This window comes from Pezoporus wallicus, unplaced genomic scaffold, assembly GCF_028554395.1.
Source record: "Pezoporus wallicus isolate ANWC-B61680 ecotype Strahan unplaced genomic scaffold, APGP_CSIRO_Pwel_v1 contig_3847, whole genome shotgun sequence".
NCBI lineage: Eukaryota > Metazoa > Chordata > Aves > Psittaciformes > Psittacidae > Pezoporus > Pezoporus wallicus.
In genome coordinates this window covers 1,626,290-1,645,712 of record NW_026639842.1, presented here as the reverse complement: position 1 = coordinate 1,645,712, position 19,423 = coordinate 1,626,290, and the positions used below count along the sequence as shown (strand labels likewise).

The following is a 19,423-nucleotide window of genomic DNA, read 5'->3' as shown; positions in this document are numbered from 1 at the left end:
TCATTTTTAACATTTTAGTTTCATTAGAACTTACAAAAAGTTCTTCGAACTGTTTCTGAATTTCAGTGTTCATCTCTTCAGTGTTAAAACTGGGATCATGAACAGGAAAAGCATCAACAAATAAAAATGCTGCATTTGATCGAACTTCTGAGTTTCTGGCCTGTTACAATGAAGGAAAAAAATTTTATCAATAAGCACAGACTGTTAACATCAAAAAGCATATCCTGTCAAATACTGGGCTCCAAACACTTTTATCAAGTTGGTGGTTTTAATTAAACGTATGGAAGAGAGGAATTTTAAAATGTATGGAAGAACTTAAGAGTAACATACGATTTACTTCTTTTTTTTTTACCTTACATTTTTCCCATTCAGTAAAACCTGAGTTATTGATACAATCAGATTTCAAAGCATATCAATTTCAATGACCATGAAGAGTCACACTCTGAGCCCTTCTCTCTCTGTAATGCTGAGTAAATTAAAAGCAGTTGGGATTTCTCTTGGTGAACTTAAAGATCCTCTTCAGAATACAAGAATCTTGAATTCAAGCAGACTGAATTAATTAAAATGCTGCCTAGAGACAGGTGATTTAATTGAAAAGCTGAAGCCTATTTCTTCAAGAAAACACTATTTAGAAACCAAGTACCAGCAAGCCTGGAGAGTAACTTACACAACATAAACATACTCAGTTCTGCTCTATGCACATAAGTAATAGGACCATATTCTGAGCTCCAGGAAGCACATCAAAAAACTAAGACAAGCCTCATAACCCTCAGACATTTTACCATTTGTAATAGTTCTCAATGTGTTTTCACTGGTTATAGAGATCCAAATGTAAAGAAAAATGAAAAAAAGTGCGTATTTAGACAGTCAGTGAAAAATAATTGGCCTTGTGAGCTCTTAGAGGACAGAAAAAGAGAGCAGGCAATGAAATGAAGAAAAGATGAAATTCAAGGCATCTCAGGGAGAAACCTGTAATCTAACCATCAGGCTATACTGTATGTATCAAAGACAGCAAGCAGTACAATGATAAGAGCCTTTGCTGTCGTCTCTTGACAGGAAAAGGGAAAGAACTTTGGGTTCAAGTTAAAACAAGTGTGTGCATGTATATGAGACGATATATATACACAAACACTGTAATAAAACAAGAAAAGTAAGCTTAATTTTAACAGCAGAACAAAAGACAGTTCAGGGAACCTCCCGACTACTCTAATCCAATTTTCTTTTTCGCTTCTCATAAGAGACATTCAGATCAAAGACAGGGAAAAGAAAAACAAGGATAACCATATAAGACTTAGAACTAAATAAACTAATGGCAAATAAAAACCAAACTACACAAAATAAATGAGCAACAATTACTTCATTTACAATTGATTTTGTATTTTCCTTCTCGATTTATCCTCATATGATGGGTCACATCTCTGGGCAGAAAAAAAAAAAAAATCCAGATTCTTTGAGCCAATAAAATCAATAGCAATTCCAAATTTAATACTAAGTAGGCAAATAAAGCCCATATATATATATTCTTTAGTTAGGGACTTGTGTTTTACTTATTACTGATAATACATTCTAAAAATGAAAAGATTATAATTCTTAATTCAGTTCTACAATGCTGTTGAAAATCCTTTAACTCTGAGGTTGTCTATGTTGAAGAGATAATGCATAACAAGCTAATATGTCAATTCAGGGTGAAACAGTTCTTCTGCACTAACTTTTCATGTGAAAATTAATTCAAGTATGGTTTTGTGCAATAACCTAGACCTTGTCTACGACAGCCATTCCAGAAAGTTAATTTTCATAAACTTTTTAAATGTATTACGCTGAATTCCATTAAGCTTATTTTAATTCTGAACTGAGTATCCACAGTTTAAATTCCTGCCTTTAATTAATTGGAATTTATCCCAAATATATTTGCACATTCAAGCCCATAGTTAAGTAAATGTTTTCACAGAGATAAGAATTCCAGGACTTTAAATTCATATCCTCTTTTATTCCACACTGACATTTTCATGCAAGCGGAGCCTGCCGCTGTTTAAATTACTAACGTTTCTTTACCTTTACGGTTGTACTATTACGAGGAACTTTCAGAACCTTTTTAAACAACTTTTTCTTTTCATTCAGTTCATTTGCAGAGCTTTCTTTTAAGTTTCTCCGGTCTTAGTTCCTGAAATTCACTTTCAATTATTTAAAACACTGGTTTTCAACAGTAAAAGTTAGTTTAAAAGAAACAAGCAAATTAAAGGAACCACTTCCTTCAACATCCTGAATTCCCAGAGGAGTGGTTCTTGACTTTTTGAGCTTGGTAAGAAATGGCTTAATCACTACTTATCTCACAATAAATATCCATATTTTTATATATATATACAGCTTTTTATACTAATAACCAATCACTGCACAACTATCTCTGCTGTGTTTTCATGAGACTTACTTTTCATAATAAAGACATGAAAAAAGAAGTTACATAAGGGCTTATATTATAAAAAAATTAATGCCTTATAAAATGTGTAGATGAAAGCCACAAAGGAAGCTTCGTGATCTAAGTATTTGCAAAACAAGCAATTTAGGAAAAGAAAGAGAACTATGCATTACAAATATGCATTCTCAGTTTAAAGATTTCAGGGTTGAAATCAAGTAGTTTCAACACAAACACTTCAGGTTCTAAGAATACATACAAAGTATTCCAGAAGTGTTTTTTCTTTGGCAGGAAGGAGGAGGAAAGAAGTCCCTTTGTGAGCTGCCTTTCTGTTTTGTAACCAGTGTTCTAGAACAAGATTTGTTCTTCACTATATTAAATTAGGGATCTATACACTGACTAAAATAGGAGCATCAAACTGGTTATCTAAAATTCAACTGACATTTCAAACTTTGGAGCAGAATCCATAACAATGAGGACAATTATAAGCTTCCCTTCCTAGTGCTGCATCTTAAACTGTTGTTTTTTCTGAATCACAGCAGCAGTTATAAAATATATAAAATGCCTAATACTTCACCGGTACTGTACAAAAAAATTAACTATACAAAAGTCACACAGCAAGACAGTGGCCTATCCAAAAATAAATTGCTGAATTTTTATGTTTAGTCACACATCTCTTTTCACCAATCACAAATACAGTAGTGAATCATTTTGAATTCAGAATCTTAACTTGCATTGAATCATTACATGATTCATGTAATTGCTGCATTTGATTTTTACAATCCTCCATTTACCATTCTGAAATCTATGTTCACAGCAGACTATTTTGCTGTATTAAAACAAATTTTCCATGATATGCTTGTTAATGTCTAAGCTTAAAGTGCTTAACTACATACGTAAAAGCTGTCAAGAAAAATAAACAAAGAACAAAAACAAACCCAAACCCAAATAACAACAACAAAAAGGGAGAAAAAAAGCAATGGGATCCAACCCTTAATGTAAGGCCAGGCATGATACTGGTCTAGTGATGAGCTGTTGTCCACCTTCCCACTTCCACCGTAGGATTCTACTGAAACCAAAGAGTTCTAAACTCCTTCCTGTAACTCATAAAATCCATTTCTAACAACTTTTGAAGTTGTTTTTTAATACTTTCAACTCTGAGAACTTAAAATACTTCTCTTATGGTTAGGGAAGATGCTATAGGATCAATCGGTAAATTTTTGCCAGCAATTAATTTGGCTGTAACAAATGGAATGTGTATGCTCATACTGAAGGAATTTCATAACCTCAGATGAAATACAGGGTGTTCATGAAGAAGGAAGCTTGGTTCATCTTAATCATACAGTGTAACTGAGTATGTAAATAGTAGTAGGTACCCTTTTGTCTGTACAAGCAATCCACAAGAAGACATACACACAATTTAAAGGTCCTAGAAGTCAGAAATTTCATTCTGAATGCTTAATTAAAAACACATCCATAGCATGAACATCTGTGCATACAATTAAACTAGAATAAAAGGTTTTCTAAAATAATGTTCTAATAAATTAATTGAGCTGTATTTTAAGGCTGGTGATTAATCGTAATGTGAGACTAAATCATCCTCTGAACATTTCTGGCTTTGATCAATAAAGCACTGATCACTTGATAAAGGTCTTGGAAAAAAAGAATACAGATTGCATAAAATTCATTGAGAAGATGAGAATACCAAACTCTGTGTTAGTCCCACTGTCTACTACAATCCTGTAAAGCACTCTGTGTACCTGTAAAGAAAACTGGATTAAAGTAGTAAATTACATTAACAAATTATTGTGCAAACTATGCCTCATTACAATTTGAAAAGTTAATCTACTACAGCTGAGATGCTATACATACTGATATTTCTTTTCCATACTCATTTTAAGAGTAATTACTAAAACCAGAACATGTGGAAGGCACACAAAATCTAGTAGATGGAGAAAGACAGCCATATTTTCTGAAAAGGATAATTACCTTCAGTGCTCTCCAAAGGATAGGTTGATACAATCTGTAGAGCATTTCTTCAACTCCTTGACGAACTTTACTTTGTTTATGAAAATAACTCAGCACCTGAGAAAAACAAACCAACCAAAAAAACAATTTTAACAGTACTTTCTACATTCAAGAAGAGGGCAGTTGTCTGTCAGCCTTTACATAAGTTTTCCATACCACGGAAAATTATAAAACTAGACATATTAATTAACCCTATATTAAAAAGTCTCCAAAATCATAAAAAAGAAACAGATCCAATAAATATCACATTTTATAACTTTGTAAATTCAATAAATCTATATAAAGATCTACAATCAGAAATCCAATCATGGCTAGAGAGTCAGTTTCTCAAGAACCACTCTTTTTGTTACAGTAAAAAAACTGGTTTTAAAGTAGCTGGCAGAAATACTTTGAAACCACGTAGTTATCAAATAAAGATAACTAAGCTGTTTCTCTGTTAAGAACAAAGGAATATTATATTTGGTAACTGTAGTTATCCAAATACAAATCTGTAAATGCAATACATGCTTTTCATCAATACATACAAAATGTATTAGCACACCTTGTGACTCAGAACTGTGTTAACTAAAGCCCCTTTAATTTTGAAATCTGAATTACGCAGACAATAAACAAATAAACAAAAATAAAAAAAAAGAAAATGACCAGAGCAGAATATGAGAAAGGACATCATGTAACTTGATAGGAAGTAATTCCCCCACCCAAAACACTGGTCAGTTTGAAAAGAAGCTGACCCTCTAGTAGTCAATACTTCAAGTATTCACAGCTACAACTAGACAGGGAAGCCTGTGAATGACTTTTTTCCTTGTGATGGAATATGGAAAAGTCAATTTGCCATGTAAAGAAAAGCTTTGAGTAGAGTCACCAAAACCTATTTCTGGCACTCTGAAAAATCCCCTCATATTTTTACTTATGAGCACCAAAGACAAATCTGGTGCAAAATTATAAGCAGGCTCCTCCTAAAATTTGTTCTAATATTATTTCTCAGAAAATGCTATTTTTTAAGCAAGTATCTGTGATAGGCTGGCCCTAGTCACCACTTAAGCAACACACAGCTACTCATGCAACTCCCTGCTCGATGGGGTATGGAGAGGATTGGAAGAGAAAAGCAAGAGAACTCATAGGTTGAGATAAAGACTGTTTAATAAGTGAAGGCAGGAGGACAATACCACCCCATGCTGCCCTTGCCCAAAAGAAGTGATGAAAATGTAATTAATCACTCACCACCTCCCACAGCTACACCAGTGCCCAACCTGTCTCAAAACAATGGCTACCTCCACAAAATACACTTCCCCTTTGTTTTTATTGCTGAGCACGATGTTATCTAGCATGTAATATCCCTTTGGTCAGTTTGGCCAGCTGTTTGGCTCATCCCCAGCCTACTCTCTAAGGGAACAGTAGCGAAGAGAAAGCTTGACACCATGCACGCACTGCTCAGCAACAGCTAAAACACTGGTGTTACCAACAGTGTTTTGGTCAACAAATCCAAACCACAGCACCATATAGCCTTTTATGAAGGAAAGTAATTCCATTCCAGCCAGACCTAGTACAGTATGTCCATATGAAACGGAAATTTTTTATAGTCACTGATATGGTTCTGATGCTACTAGTTCATGTCATGCTTTACAGTAACTTACCTCTCTGACTTTAGAATGAACAGGAGAACTTTTGGGAAGATGAATTCCATGATGCATAAAATCCTGAATGCAATTATGTTCAAGTATCTACAGTAAAAATACACACGCTACTGTTAACACAATAAAACAGTAAGTACTGTAGGCTGTGCAACAAGTTTTATTTTCCTCTAAAACAAACAACTGAAAATAGTCTCATAGTCTATAACAGATATTATTTCTTATTTGGCCCCTGATTGGCTCAAATATTTCCGCATTATGGGCCTCTGTCTCCGTAAACTGATTTTCAAAATTCCAGAATATACAATTAATCCAATTCTCAGAACCAAGTCTGGTATTCAAAAGCACCTCCACATAATAAATAAGAATTATTTGGTATCTGAAATTTAGCTGTAGCATTGTTATGATGCTGTAACTATGCTTTAGATCATCTCTACGGAAATCCACACAAACCAGGTAAATTTTAGCTATCAAATATATAGACTTGCACATAACTGAATAAAAGCTTCAATGACTCAGATAACTAGCGTGTTAATGAAAAACACAGCACTGCACCAGCTACTAAGAAGGAGAAAAACAAACTTTACAGCTGAGCCCAGGACAACGTGACATGCTGTTATTCCCCAGCAATGCTGAAGGGGCCCTTTCCTAAGGGAAATAATTTCTTAAGGCCTCCTCAGGAACTGCTTTGAGGTTGAAGTCATGTATCTTCTCCACCTTGCTATCTAAATGAAATTTCAAGCCTCATATTACCTCTACAAATTCTCCTGACACCTTCTTCCAAGCCCTGAAGTAAACTTCTGAAATGTATTCCATCAAGAATCTGTATGAACATATGGGAAACACATTCAAGCAAGCATCCTAACCATATCTATGTACAATTCATAATAGTAACAACATGAAGTTTTTGATAAGTAACAATATTATTCTTAATTCTGTGCATTATCATTATTTTTTACAAGATGAAATCACCGTGAAAGTCTACACTGATTAATACGGACAAAGTTAACAGTTAAGTAATAAACCCGAGCCTTATTAAAAAAACAAACAAAATATCTCTTATGGTGGAAAAGTCAAAACATTAGCATAGATTTTACCATGTATCTCACAATTTATGCCTTCAATTCTTTATAAAAACGTACAAGCATGCATTATTGTAACTGAAAGCATAAAACCCCCTCTGATTTTAATACAAGGAATTTATTCCACAGTATTTTACTGAATAATTACAGGAAAAGAACCCAAACCCTACATGTTTTCATCCATCAGTCAAGTCCTCAGGCCATGATCCTACAAGGCACTTCTTACTAGAATGTCTCTATACAAAATCTTAACAAAATAGCTTGCTTACAGAAGGTGAAATGGACCTGCAATTCTCACAGAAACACTGCAAATAATGCAGCACAGTTTATATAAAGTCTTTTGCTGAATAAGCATTTTACTGCACCTGTAATTGTACACAGAGGCATGTGCAGAGCAACTATTAAATGAAGTTGCTAAAATAATGCAGTAGTTATGCTCAGCAGATTTGAAGGTCTCTGGATTCTTATACATTTTATCAATATACTAGCTATTTTAAAACATGAGACAAATAAGACTTCAGCCAAGCTTTTAACAATCACTAAGAACTCTAACTGTGATGCATACCTTGAAAAGAATTGCAATTGGTTTTTAACAGTTCCATGTATCATTTTAATGAAGTTTACATTCCAGCTGAACAAAAAGCTCAAGAACCTTCTTCCCTGTTGGGATAGGAAAAAAGGAAAAACAAGAGAAGTCAAACCATAGACGAATACCCAATTTAAAAGCCACCTCAAAAATCAGTAAATACAGAGCTTAAAGATCAAAAGAAGTGACACCTTTAATTTTAAAAGGCATACGTGAAATTGTTGCGGGGATAAAAATTATTTTTAAACAGAATGCAAGCATTACTGTTATTTAGACTGTAGAGAAAACACAAACCAAATGAACATGTGGATTACACATCTGCCTGCAATTTTTTCAATGTCCATTCTGTTTTGGTGTGACTTCAAATAGTATTCCTTAATGATAAGGGACTCTGCAATATAGAACCCTCATCAAAGCCACATCATCAGAGCTCTGTCAAATGCAGTACCATTGCAGGATGAAACTGTAATGACAGTGTGCCAACTCTGCCAGCACTGGATACAGAAACATACTTGAACAAAGCCACAGAGAACAGCTGGGCCACTGAGGAAAATAAATGTTCTGATTTGCAAGGATAATTCCTTTCTTACTGCTTCATGAAAGGTAATATTTGAACCTCCTGGAGATGCTTTAATTCATGAAAAGAGAAAAAAAAAGCACCATTTTTTTTTTTTCTGAATTAGTTTTCTTCCATTTTAGCGAGTCAGAAATGGTGATAATAAAACTGATAAGCAACAGAATTTTTGAAAGAAAAGGTACTGGAAAGATGTGGATGGAGGACATAAGCTGTTGCTCTTCTGGAATCAGGAAGATCTGCCCATGGAATTAGAGCCTTACACAGTAAATGTATAGACAGCCTTTCTGGCTGATCTCACACATGAAGTAAAGGGCATCCAGCTTCTGAGACTTTGAAAAGATTGATCATACGTAAGTGTGAGCCAGTTATAAGGGTCCTATATACCTGTCAGCTTCCTAGGCAAAAAGAAATCAGGAAAATTAACAAGGAAGTGCAATAATAAAGAGCACACTGGCAGAAGCTCAAAAGGTGTACTGAACAATTAGCAGAGGTTCAAAGGCACTTCCATCAAGAGGTGGACCAACAGTTAATGTTCAGACCTATGACAAAATAGAGAAAAAACAAAGCTGAGAATGCCAGACACACTTTGAGCTGGAATACCATGGGGTAGAGGGAAGAAAGCATATAGGGAGAAACTATCCTTTGGTGGAACTGATAGCTTCAAAGCCTTCAGGTCAGGAAGTAATTCAGATCATAAGGAACTGAAGGCTAAATACGTCAAAATCCTTGTCTGCAGGTCTGACAGAATCCTTTCTGTTGTCAATGAGAGCTTCTTCTACCAAGAAAGAAAAAAGAATGAGAAAAAGTCACTTGTCTCCAACTTTGGTGGTATAATACATATATGGGAGTCCCAGTGGTACAGTATTTCATCAACATCCCTGACAAACCCAAAGGTCAAGGAGTCGTGACTGACAGCTCCTGCCTCAACAACACAAGGATGAGGACAAACTCTAACTCGCCTCATCTTCTACAATCCCAGCAGCAAGACAGATGAAGAAAACTTACAAATAGCTTTCAATCAATTCTTTTATGCCTTAGATTTCAACAGATTGACCCTGATCCTGAAATGATACTAACCGCCCCCAATTTCGTGTGCTGCTTGTGATCAATGGATCTGAAACGATTACTGTTATCAACATGATCAGGGTCACGAAAGATAAATTGGTGATAGGTGAATAAGACTGCGAACTTGTCATCTTAGGGGTTAATACATTAACAAGAGCATTGGGCATCTGGTACTGCTTTGCTTGTGGGCATGGTACATGTGACTGTTGTCTGAACACACAGAAGGTTAGCAAGGAGGAAGACAGTATAACAGGTCTGCCTCTAAAACACAATAATACATGCTTTGCAGGGCCCTCCAGCTGTTTGACTGGAAGTCTTACCTGAACAAAAATGTTTTCATAAATCACAGATACAAATTCAGAGGATCACTCCCCTAATGCAGCCTGAAAATAAGCCTCTGAGAAATATTACTGTGTGTTGAACAGCACAGTCTATGAAAGCAGAAAAATTGAACTCATCATCTTGCAATGAGGTGTAAATGTGCAATTCTATATCAGTTTAACCTGATCTAGAACCAGAATACCACTTTCCTGACCTTCCCCTTCCCTTCATCCTTGCATATGATGAACCAGTCCAGAGAGTTCATTTGGCTGAAAAATAAACTTTCTAGGGAAAAAAAAAAACCTGATCAGCTACCTCATCCAGTCAACCCATGACACATGCTTGAGCATTCATACTGTGGAAAGGGCTATAAGAATGCCAGCCACAGGATCATTTCACCCTGGAGTTATATCCACTTAAGCTGCTATGGAGTTACGCTCTATGTGTACTCTAAAACAAATTAGGTATATTTTTCTCAGGAACTGTAAACAAGCCTGCAGGCACTAAAGGAACTATTAGCCCGCATATATGGGAGTTGCCTTTGTGTATCCCAATCTTAGTCAAAAAAACTCATCTTAAAATATGTGTAAGTAAAAAAACCCGAAAGAAACAAAACCTAAAATTCCCAAAAACATACACAAAGAGCAAACACACACCAAGCAAACAAAAAAAATCCACACAAACTTAGCGTCAGGTATCCAAAACCTGGTCTATCAAACATTTTACCTAATGCATTTGCTGTCACCAGTTTTACAATGCTATATCCCCATACTGCCACAATCATGCAACGATCTCAGAGCTCATTTTATGACAGAAGTTCATTTATTCCATGAAGGGAATATATATATTTTAAGCAGGCAAGGAGGAGTTAGAACTTCAGAGCAATATCTTGTCAAAAGGTTGTCTCGTCATCTTACCAGAAAAAAAGCTTTGAAACTACTACCTTGGTGCACAGGCACAATCTAGAGACTACAATACAGCAGTTCTTCACCGAGAGAAGCATAGGTAGCCAAATAAAACAGTTCTCATTTTGCTGTAAAGTTCGGTTCTTCTTATACTACTTTTAATAACAGACTTACGGCAATGCAATCTTCCAAACTGAATCATTTAGAAGGGAAATTATTTTGCTACAGTTATCCATCTCCAATAACAGAAAAACTGCTTAAGAGAATTATACTAGGGAATGGTTTTAAGTATTAAGGGACATGCACTGGAAGCAAAGCACTTGGTTCTTATTACCTCAGGATACATGAACTTCGGTGATGACACAGGCATATACTTTTACGCTTTAGTTTGGAATAGGAATAGAGTTTTCCAAATGAAACGGAATATCAACCACTTACAGCTCTGAGTCAGAGCTGATCGGTCTTGTATTGCTACCCACCCCACTGTAAAAAAAGGCTTAATGCAAAACCATTAAAAGTAACCAAAGCCCACTCACTTAAAATCACAATAAAAGTTTGCTTACCTCTTCTTTCTTAATGTATTTTACACTCATAAAACACTGAAGCAGTAAGTCCTTGACTTCATTAATCTCCTCTGAATCATAATCAAAACTAAGTAATATCTGATGCAGATTCCATACACGAACTATATCTGCACCCTGGCGGGAGAAAAGAAAACCCACAATATAGTGAAGTAGATATAGCTTCAATGTGAAAAAGCATTTAGTGGATTTGAAATAATGAATTTGAAAAGCATTGCTACTGACAGAAAATTTTTAAATTATAAAATTATGATTACCACTAAACTTTACCCACATCATTGAGAAAAATTACAAAAAGATGTACTTTTTTAATATGCAGAAATATTAACTTTTGATAACTAAATACATGCTCAAGCACAGAAAGAAAGCAGCTATTTCATGCAAAAGAGATGAAAGCTCTTGAAACTTCATACAATGAAAGCAGCTAACAGGGAAAAATAAATAAGTAAAGAAGATATTTATTGGGTTAGTGCAAAAGATGTATCCCACAATACTGCAAGTAACTCACACATTTAAAAGAAGAATTTCAGTCCATCAATAGAGAAATAAGAAATTATTTGTAGACAGATACGGAGTAACAGAAAATGAAGCTTCGCACAGAAGAAGTCTCTATGAATAAATGAATGTAATATATAAAACCCGATTAAAGAGTTAACTCCTACTGAAACCTTGGTCACTGGATTTTAAAAAACAAAACAACAAACAAACAAACGGTAAAAAAACCATCCCAGTTCACTTGCAAAATCAATGCCAGAAATTTTTAAAGTTTGTTCTACAAAAGACAACTTACACAAGAAATGCAAAAAAAGACACTTCACAACCAATACGTACCCTAAATTTCATTAACTGAGAAGCACTAGGACATGGAAAATAAGGTAACTTGAAATAAAAGGTATTTTTGCAGTGATAGTATTTCATGGAATATAGAGTAATTATCTAGAAGTCAATACAGCTTCACCATACCGTAGCAGCTGTATTCAGGCTTTTTCTTAGCAGAATGATAAATAGGGTCTTCCCTATGTCCTCCTTTCCTTCCAGGCCTTTCTCCCACCACATTTCACATACATGTTGAATAGCACCCTGTAGTTTTTTTTCAGGTTCAGGTAACACAAGAAGAATACCTACAACAATGAAATAAGTGTTTACTATGATGAACCAAGTTATTCCTGTAAAACACTAGTCTGTTATATACCTCACAGCGTCAACCAGTTCTTGCCACATTCACATATCTTAACAGCTTATTCTAGCAGCTTTGCTAACTCAAAAGTTTTGGCCAAGTTTTTGGATGAGTAACAATGGAAACTGAAGTTTTGCCTTAAAAATAACATTAGACACAGGATTAGGAAAGCTATCTGTCACTGGGTTAACAGTTTGGAGAAAGAAAAAAAATTAAGTTCCAACTTCTAGATTGAGTAACTGATTTTGAATTAAATGCTCCCTTAATTTTGTTTCATAAGTAAAAGCTTTCATCAGTACCAACTTTTCCCCTGTAAATTGTGTTCCATGTCTGCCAAGTCAAACAAAAAGCCTAGTACACTCATTTGCTCAAATAGTATAATGCCGTATTCTATAATAGATAGGTACGCACCCTTTAATATAAAAACACACTCTGCAAGAGCTTTGTAGTTTGCAGTTTCATCCACTGCACGTATGGAAGCAGAAACTACAGCTGTCACTCCTTGGATTACAGCTACAGTTTGTTTCTGAAAGAAAGAAATGTTGAGGAAACAATTCTGCAGTTTATTTTAAACTCCTAAGGTAACTACAAGAAATAAACCTTAGCAACAGAGCAAAGCTGAATTATTATTATGCTTCAATTTTGAAGAAAGTATACCAGCGCACAAAACCTATCAATAAGAAGAGGCAAAATCAAAGATTTTTAAAGCACATCAGTTTCAGAAATGTTGAAAAGTGCTTTCAACTCCAGCTAGTAGATAACCCGATGACTGTATCCACTCCTGCATTAAAAACTTTATCTGCAACAAAACCACTCAAACACACATCCATTTCAGAGCTAAAAAAACCCCTAATTAGCACAGTCTTTGCAACTCAGGTTGCAATTCAGGTAAGTTATTCTATAGGCCTCTGTACATACAATTAATTTTCTACAAGCCTCTAGGTCTCCTGAATTATTTCCCCACTGCTTTTTTTCCTTCTAAATTATATAACCTTTTCCCCCAGCATTCTCCAGACTATGGGCATTACAGTGCAGAAGGGAATATATGAGGGTCTGTGTCAGAAATTCTGTCTAAGCTAAATTTGTGGGAGGGGTCTTCAAATCTAATTTCACAATCTTCGTTCAATAAAAAGACAAAATAAAAAAGGCTGTGAATTTCTTATAGTATATGCCAGACACTTAAGGAACAGCTGAGATACCAACATTTATTTCTGGAAATAAGATACAAAAAGGCCACTCAACCCTAGTGAAAAAAAAAAAAAAAAATAATCAATCTATATCCCATCTTTCCTAATTCAAATTAGCAGCAGCAGAACTAATATTTTATGGTACAGATCAATCATAAGTTCAGCTAAACCCAGGCATGACAGTTAACATCTTTACAGAATGAGGCAGAGTGGTGATGTTTGGAACTCACCTCATTTAATAACCCTTGCATGTTCTCAGATGCTACAGAAATATTACATTTTATTTCCCAGAAAACATGTAATACTTATCTATTTTTAGTTTACAAGATTTTTACCGTTTCTGGAACTATCTCAACTTCCATGTTATCATTATTTTCATCATCTTCGATCCTCTGCCATGTTTCCACAGGGCTCTCCATCAAACACTCTGTCAATAGCTTCATCAGTCTCTCCCATAGTACTTCTTTTTGCTTTCTTGGCAATTCTTCAAGTAGTTCATTCAAGTCAAAATGATCAAATGTTTTTTTCTATGAGTGATCAGAAGATATCACACAATTTCACATCAGTGAAGTGATTTATATTTCATCTTCATGCTGACTGACAGCAACTGAACATGAGCCAGCACTGGCCCCAGGTGTCCAAGAAAGCCACGGCATCCTGGCTTGTAACAGAAATAGTGCGGCCAGCAGGACTAGGTAAGTAATTCCCCTGCACTTGGCACTGGTAGGCCACACCTCAAATACTGCATTCAGTTCTGGGCCCTCACTGCAAGAGAGATACTGAAGTGCTGAGGTGTGTCCAAAGGGCAATGAAGCTGGTGAAGTGTCTAGAGCACGAGTCTGATGAGGAACAGCTGAGGGGCTTGGGGTTGTTTAGCCTGGAGAAAAGGAGGCAAAGGGGGGAACTTACTGCTCTCTACAATTAACTGGAAGGATGGAGCCAGGTGGCTGCTCTCTTCTCCCAAGTAACAAGCAATAGGACAAGAGGTAACAGCCTCAAGCTGCACCAGGGGAGGTTTAGACTGGATATTAGAAACAATTTCTTCACAGAGAGGGTGATCAGGCATTGGAACAGGCTGCCCAAGGAAGTGGTGGAATCACTGTCTTTGGAAGTGTTCAAAAAACATGCAGATGAGGCCCTCAGTGACATGGTTTAATGGTGGTCTTGGCAGTCCTGGGGTGAAGGTTGGACTTGATGGTCTTAAAGGTCCTTTCCAACCTACTTGATTTTATGATCACATTTCCTAAAATTAACACTTTCTTACATCAAGGATTAATTTCCATTCCTCTGCAATTAGAGATAAATACCTTCTAGAATTTTTATTACTTTAAAAAATAGCATTAAAAAAAATTCTGTTGCTCAGCTCTTTATCACGTAACAAGAGTGCTTCTTTTAAGACTGTAGTCCTTAGCAACACTAAAAGCAACCCTTGATAGCAACACTACTGAACATAAATCATGTCTTCATAACATGAACTCCTGTTTCTCATGTGTTCTGAATATTTCGTTCCCAAGGGAGACAATTCCATACCCTTAACTAAGAAGCTCAAACTGCACAGAACTTAAGTACTTTGCTATAAGTACTTAGCTATCTTAAATATAGCTTGATGATGGCTGCTGGAAGAAAACACTTATGCAAGGACTAGAAATGCTAGTAGAGCCATAAGGACAGCACTAGGGATTTTGAGGTACAACAGTGCTCTGTACACTGCACTATTTTGAAGTCCCCCCATCAAACCATTTACCCCAGACTTCCCTCTTACGCTTTACTGAATGGGAAGCAACTATTAGTCTCTGTAAGAGACTTGACTAAGAAACTGATCTGAACTATTTCCTCAGAAGAAGCTTGCTAGAAGAATTTACCTCAGACACAAAAAGCTTGTTAGCATCAAAGAAGGGCAGGCAACCTGCTAGGAAAGGGAATAGGCAGAGGAAAGAACAAACACAGCCAAAAGGAAGTACAGGTAATTTCCGAGATGTAATTTGCAATACTGAAGTGAAGGTTTACCAGATCAAAATCATTTTGGAGGAAAGAGGAAGAATGTCCATGTTCTTGAAATAGAAATAGCTTTAGTTTGCAGATACATTAAAAAAAACAGAAATCAAAAAGAAAAAAACTAAAGTTCAAGGAAAAAAGAAAACCAGAAAATAATGAAAGAAGCAGCACTAAGCATTAGAAGGATCTCAAAAGGGTATGAGAAGATCCTGTTACATATTTAGAACAGAATTTCTACCCTATACAGCTGGAAATAAATACAATAAACCAGAGTCCACAGAGGGAGTGCTGCAGCCCTCTACTTCAAACAAACCCAAAAGACAGCATATTAAGATTCTACTGTTTTGAACAAAAGGAATGAATTCATAACATGACTAGAGCTTTCTGATCTTTCTTTGGGACAATAGGAGACAGAATTATTTCAAAGCCTATGAGGAAAATTGAATGATAGTCATAAACATGATTCCTATTTTCCTGTCTAAGAAATAATGTATTTTCTTGAATTGGAACAGGTTTAACGGAAAAAGTTAACAACACCTGATAAAGACTTCAGTGAACAACGCCACAATGCAGTAATATTTTTAAAAGATTACAAAGAAAAATAAGTTAAAAGACCAAGGCAAACTTTGGAAAATTGGCAAACCCCAGGAGTTTTACAAGATGTGAATGAAACAAAATATTGAGAGGAGGGAAAGAGGAAAATTGAAGGGGAAGGGTAGGGTGTAGAATGAGAGACACTGAAAGAAGCAGTGATGTTAAGAGCAGAACTGTAAAAACAAATTAAAAGGCAAATTATGAGGCTAGAGCTAAAAATAGTTAGAAGAAACAGCATAAATACAATATGAAACCTAAGGAAAGCAGTGAGTCTCTAATCACACTTTCCTCTTCTTTCTACATTTATATATCAAAATATCATTTATTACAATCAAAAAGTAATCTGAAGGTTTAGGTTCCCTTATGCTATCAAGACATGAAGACAGTTTTAATCAATATACTCATTATAGCTGGCAACTCGGAGTTTCCAGCAATATTGGCAATAGCTGAAAACTGCTGCAAGACAACTCCTGTGAGTTGGTGATGAAAAAAATCGATTTGTAATCCAAGTAGACCAAGATATGTTAAAATAGATTAGTGGATGAAAATGGCAGAACCAACACGACCAAATTAATCTCAAAGGAAACAAAGTATTATATGTTATCTTAAACAGAACAGTTTATTATTAAAGTGTTTAGATTTGGGGGAAAAGAAAAACAAGAAGCAGACTTCAAGCAAAAGCAATCTCATACTACAGTTGCCACCTATAGCTACATGTGGGAGTGCAAATGAAATAAATAGAAAATTTCTTGGAAAAAGAGATTCAATGACATTTGGGAGACAAACATTTCTAAGCTTATTACAGCAAATACGATCCCTATCACAGAAATCATATATTTAACATATTTGCTACATCAGTAAATTAGTTCATTCCTTTGTGGACATCAAGGTCAACTGATCCACTTACTTTATCCTGTAGTATGAGGATAACACTGATTGGAAACCTTAAGAAACTCATCTGACAATAGCATATATTACGGCTAGAAAAAGATGTACATAAGAAACTGTGCTTATCTTAATACCAGAGAGACTGAAGTGTGGTAGAAAATGCACATTATTATTTCATATTACTATGCAATATCATTTACACAATATGAGAAGGAACTTTTAATTAGGACATTTCAGTGGCTTTGTTTTGTTGTTCCTCCAGCTTCCCTCTACACTCATTTAGAGAGCAACCTGTTCCATGTCTACAACATTCAGAGACAAAAAAGCACAATTAAACACACACTAAATAAGAGGGCAGCCTAAACTATCAAATGAATCAACAAATATTAGTGAAACATGCCTCTACTATGTTTGAATATTACCTCATACTTATTACGCAGCAGTAAATTCTTTCATAGATTGAAATTAAAAAAAAACAAAACCCACGAACACTTCATCAACATCAACTTAATACATTTTTTTAGTATTACCACAGTATTAATCATTATAAAAAAAGAAAAAAGTAAACTGCATGTGCAACAACCAGATCTTTAAAAAATAATTGGTTTATAAACAGCAGAATTTCATACTCTACAACTTTTTCAGCTATGTCCCTCAAGTGCCACTTGTACTTATTTTCTACAGCAATTATTCTAGCACATCTGCAGGTATCAGAAAAATAATCTCTAACCCTACGTCACAAAATTTCTGCGCTAATAACAGACTTAAGATATTATTAAGTCACACACATATATCATGGCTTACTTACAGGATGCTGAGTATAACGCAAGAAGTCTTCAATTGAATCCTTAGATACAATTTCTAAAAATGCTTCACGCTTCATTGTGGTCATGCTTTTCCTTGCTTCATAAACAAAACAAAACGTTAAGAGAAAAAGCTGTTTCTCAAAATAAGATCGTGTTTGGCCTCAGTGAAGCATGTATGAACTTACATTCTTCATCTACATGGTCATAAATAGAAGAGGTTTATCCCCTCCAAAATACTTTATAGTTATCTGAATGATCATTTAGATTCATAATACTAGGCTGCAGTACTTGCATGCTTTCTCTGTAGTTTTGTTGGGTTATTTTTACTAAACAAGTCTTAAAACAGAAGTGCTTTATGGCTACTTTGATTTTTAAGAAGTGTATGATCCAGCACACCCCCTATTTTAGTAGCCATCATTCCCTACGACAGCATTTACTTTTATGAAAAGTAAATCCCTGACAGCGTTCAAGGGCAGGTTGGACGGGGCTTTGTACAACCTACTCCAGTGGAAGATGTCCCTGACCATGGCAGGGCGGCTGGAACTAAATTAGCTTTAAGGTCCTTTATAACCCAAACCATTCTGCGACTCTACTTCTGGGTAGCAGGATATTCTCTCCTTTTCTTTCTTGTCAGGTAAAAACTATGGGAAAATTGCAAAGACACTTCCTGACACAGAGAGCTTAATTTGCGCACCTAAGAATGCCTTTCATCTGAGGTGATTCCTGACGTGCTTTTCCCACCCCTACCAGCTGGACACTGCGTTATGCAGCCCTTACAGCGTATGAAGCCCTGACAGAGGGGCGGGTGCCCGCCCGGGGCACGATCCGGGTTAGCCAGGGGCTGTCCGCTCGCCGGGCCGTCCCCATGTCCACAGCCCAGCCCCACAGGCCGCCCCACGCGCGCCCGCGGAGCAAGTGGTAAGAGAGACGCGACGCTTACCTAGCGCTCCCTCAGACCGAAGTCCTCATGGACCAATGGGTTACGGCTACCAGCACCGCGGAGCTGCCTGCGCAGGAGGGAAACAAAACCGGCCGGGCATGCAGACAGAAAGCCAGCTCCTCTCAGCAGCACTGCCCAACGCAAGACCCTTCCGTGCCAATGCCCCGCCGCCGGAAGCGGCCCCACCGCGGTACCGCTGGCGATAGGCGCCGCGCTCACACTGAGGTGAGACCGTAGTCGCGCTCCGCGGCTCGCTCGCGCGCGCGCTGCCGGCACTTTCGAATTATCCCGCGGCGGCCGTTGAGCGCGGGGAGGGCGGGCGCGCGCGCGCGAGCAGCGGAGCTCACGTCTCGCGAGAGCTCGGCTTCTGCCCCCTGCCGGCGCCCGGCGCCATCGGGGCTGTGGCTGAAGCGCGGGGGCTTGTGGCCGCGTGCTGTGTCCGGTGCGGGCGGCAGCCGGGGATTTAGCAGTGCAGCCCCGGTGCGGGATCGCGTTCAAAACACGCCTTATAGCGTTTGCGCGGAGGGGAGAGCGGTTTTCAGTCAGGTGCCGCCGGGGTGACTTTCGGCTCCCCGCCGCTGTTCTCATCCCCCGACCACCTTTGGTGGAGCAGGGGGCTGAAGGACGGGCTGTTGCCCCGGGATGGCGGG

General features: G+C 37.0%; 1 protein-coding gene across 1 annotated transcript in view; it reads right to left on the bottom strand.

Annotated features, from left to right (window-relative positions):
• NCAPG2 (non-SMC condensin II complex subunit G2) overlaps positions 1–18,832 on the bottom strand; it is a 45,012-nt gene extending 26,180 nt beyond the window's left edge. Inside the window, exons 1-11 of the mRNA XM_057416482.1 lie at positions 18,774–18,832; positions 17,836–17,926; positions 13,886–14,077; positions 12,775–12,889; positions 12,150–12,307; positions 11,169–11,303; positions 7,717–7,811; positions 6,823–6,892; positions 6,073–6,159; positions 4,400–4,495; positions 35–160 (exon numbers count right to left, since the gene is read on the bottom strand). Of these exons, the coding sequence (XP_057272465.1) occupies positions 35–160; positions 4,400–4,495; positions 6,073–6,159; positions 6,823–6,892; positions 7,717–7,811; positions 11,169–11,303; positions 12,150–12,307; positions 12,775–12,889; positions 13,886–14,077; positions 17,836–17,919 (1,158 nt within the window). The 5' untranslated portion in view covers positions 17,920–17,926; positions 18,774–18,832. The remainder of the gene's footprint in view (positions 1–34; positions 161–4,399; positions 4,496–6,072; positions 6,160–6,822; positions 6,893–7,716; positions 7,812–11,168; positions 11,304–12,149; positions 12,308–12,774; positions 12,890–13,885; positions 14,078–17,835; positions 17,927–18,773) is intronic.
• Positions 18,833–19,423: the final 591 nt, after the last annotated feature.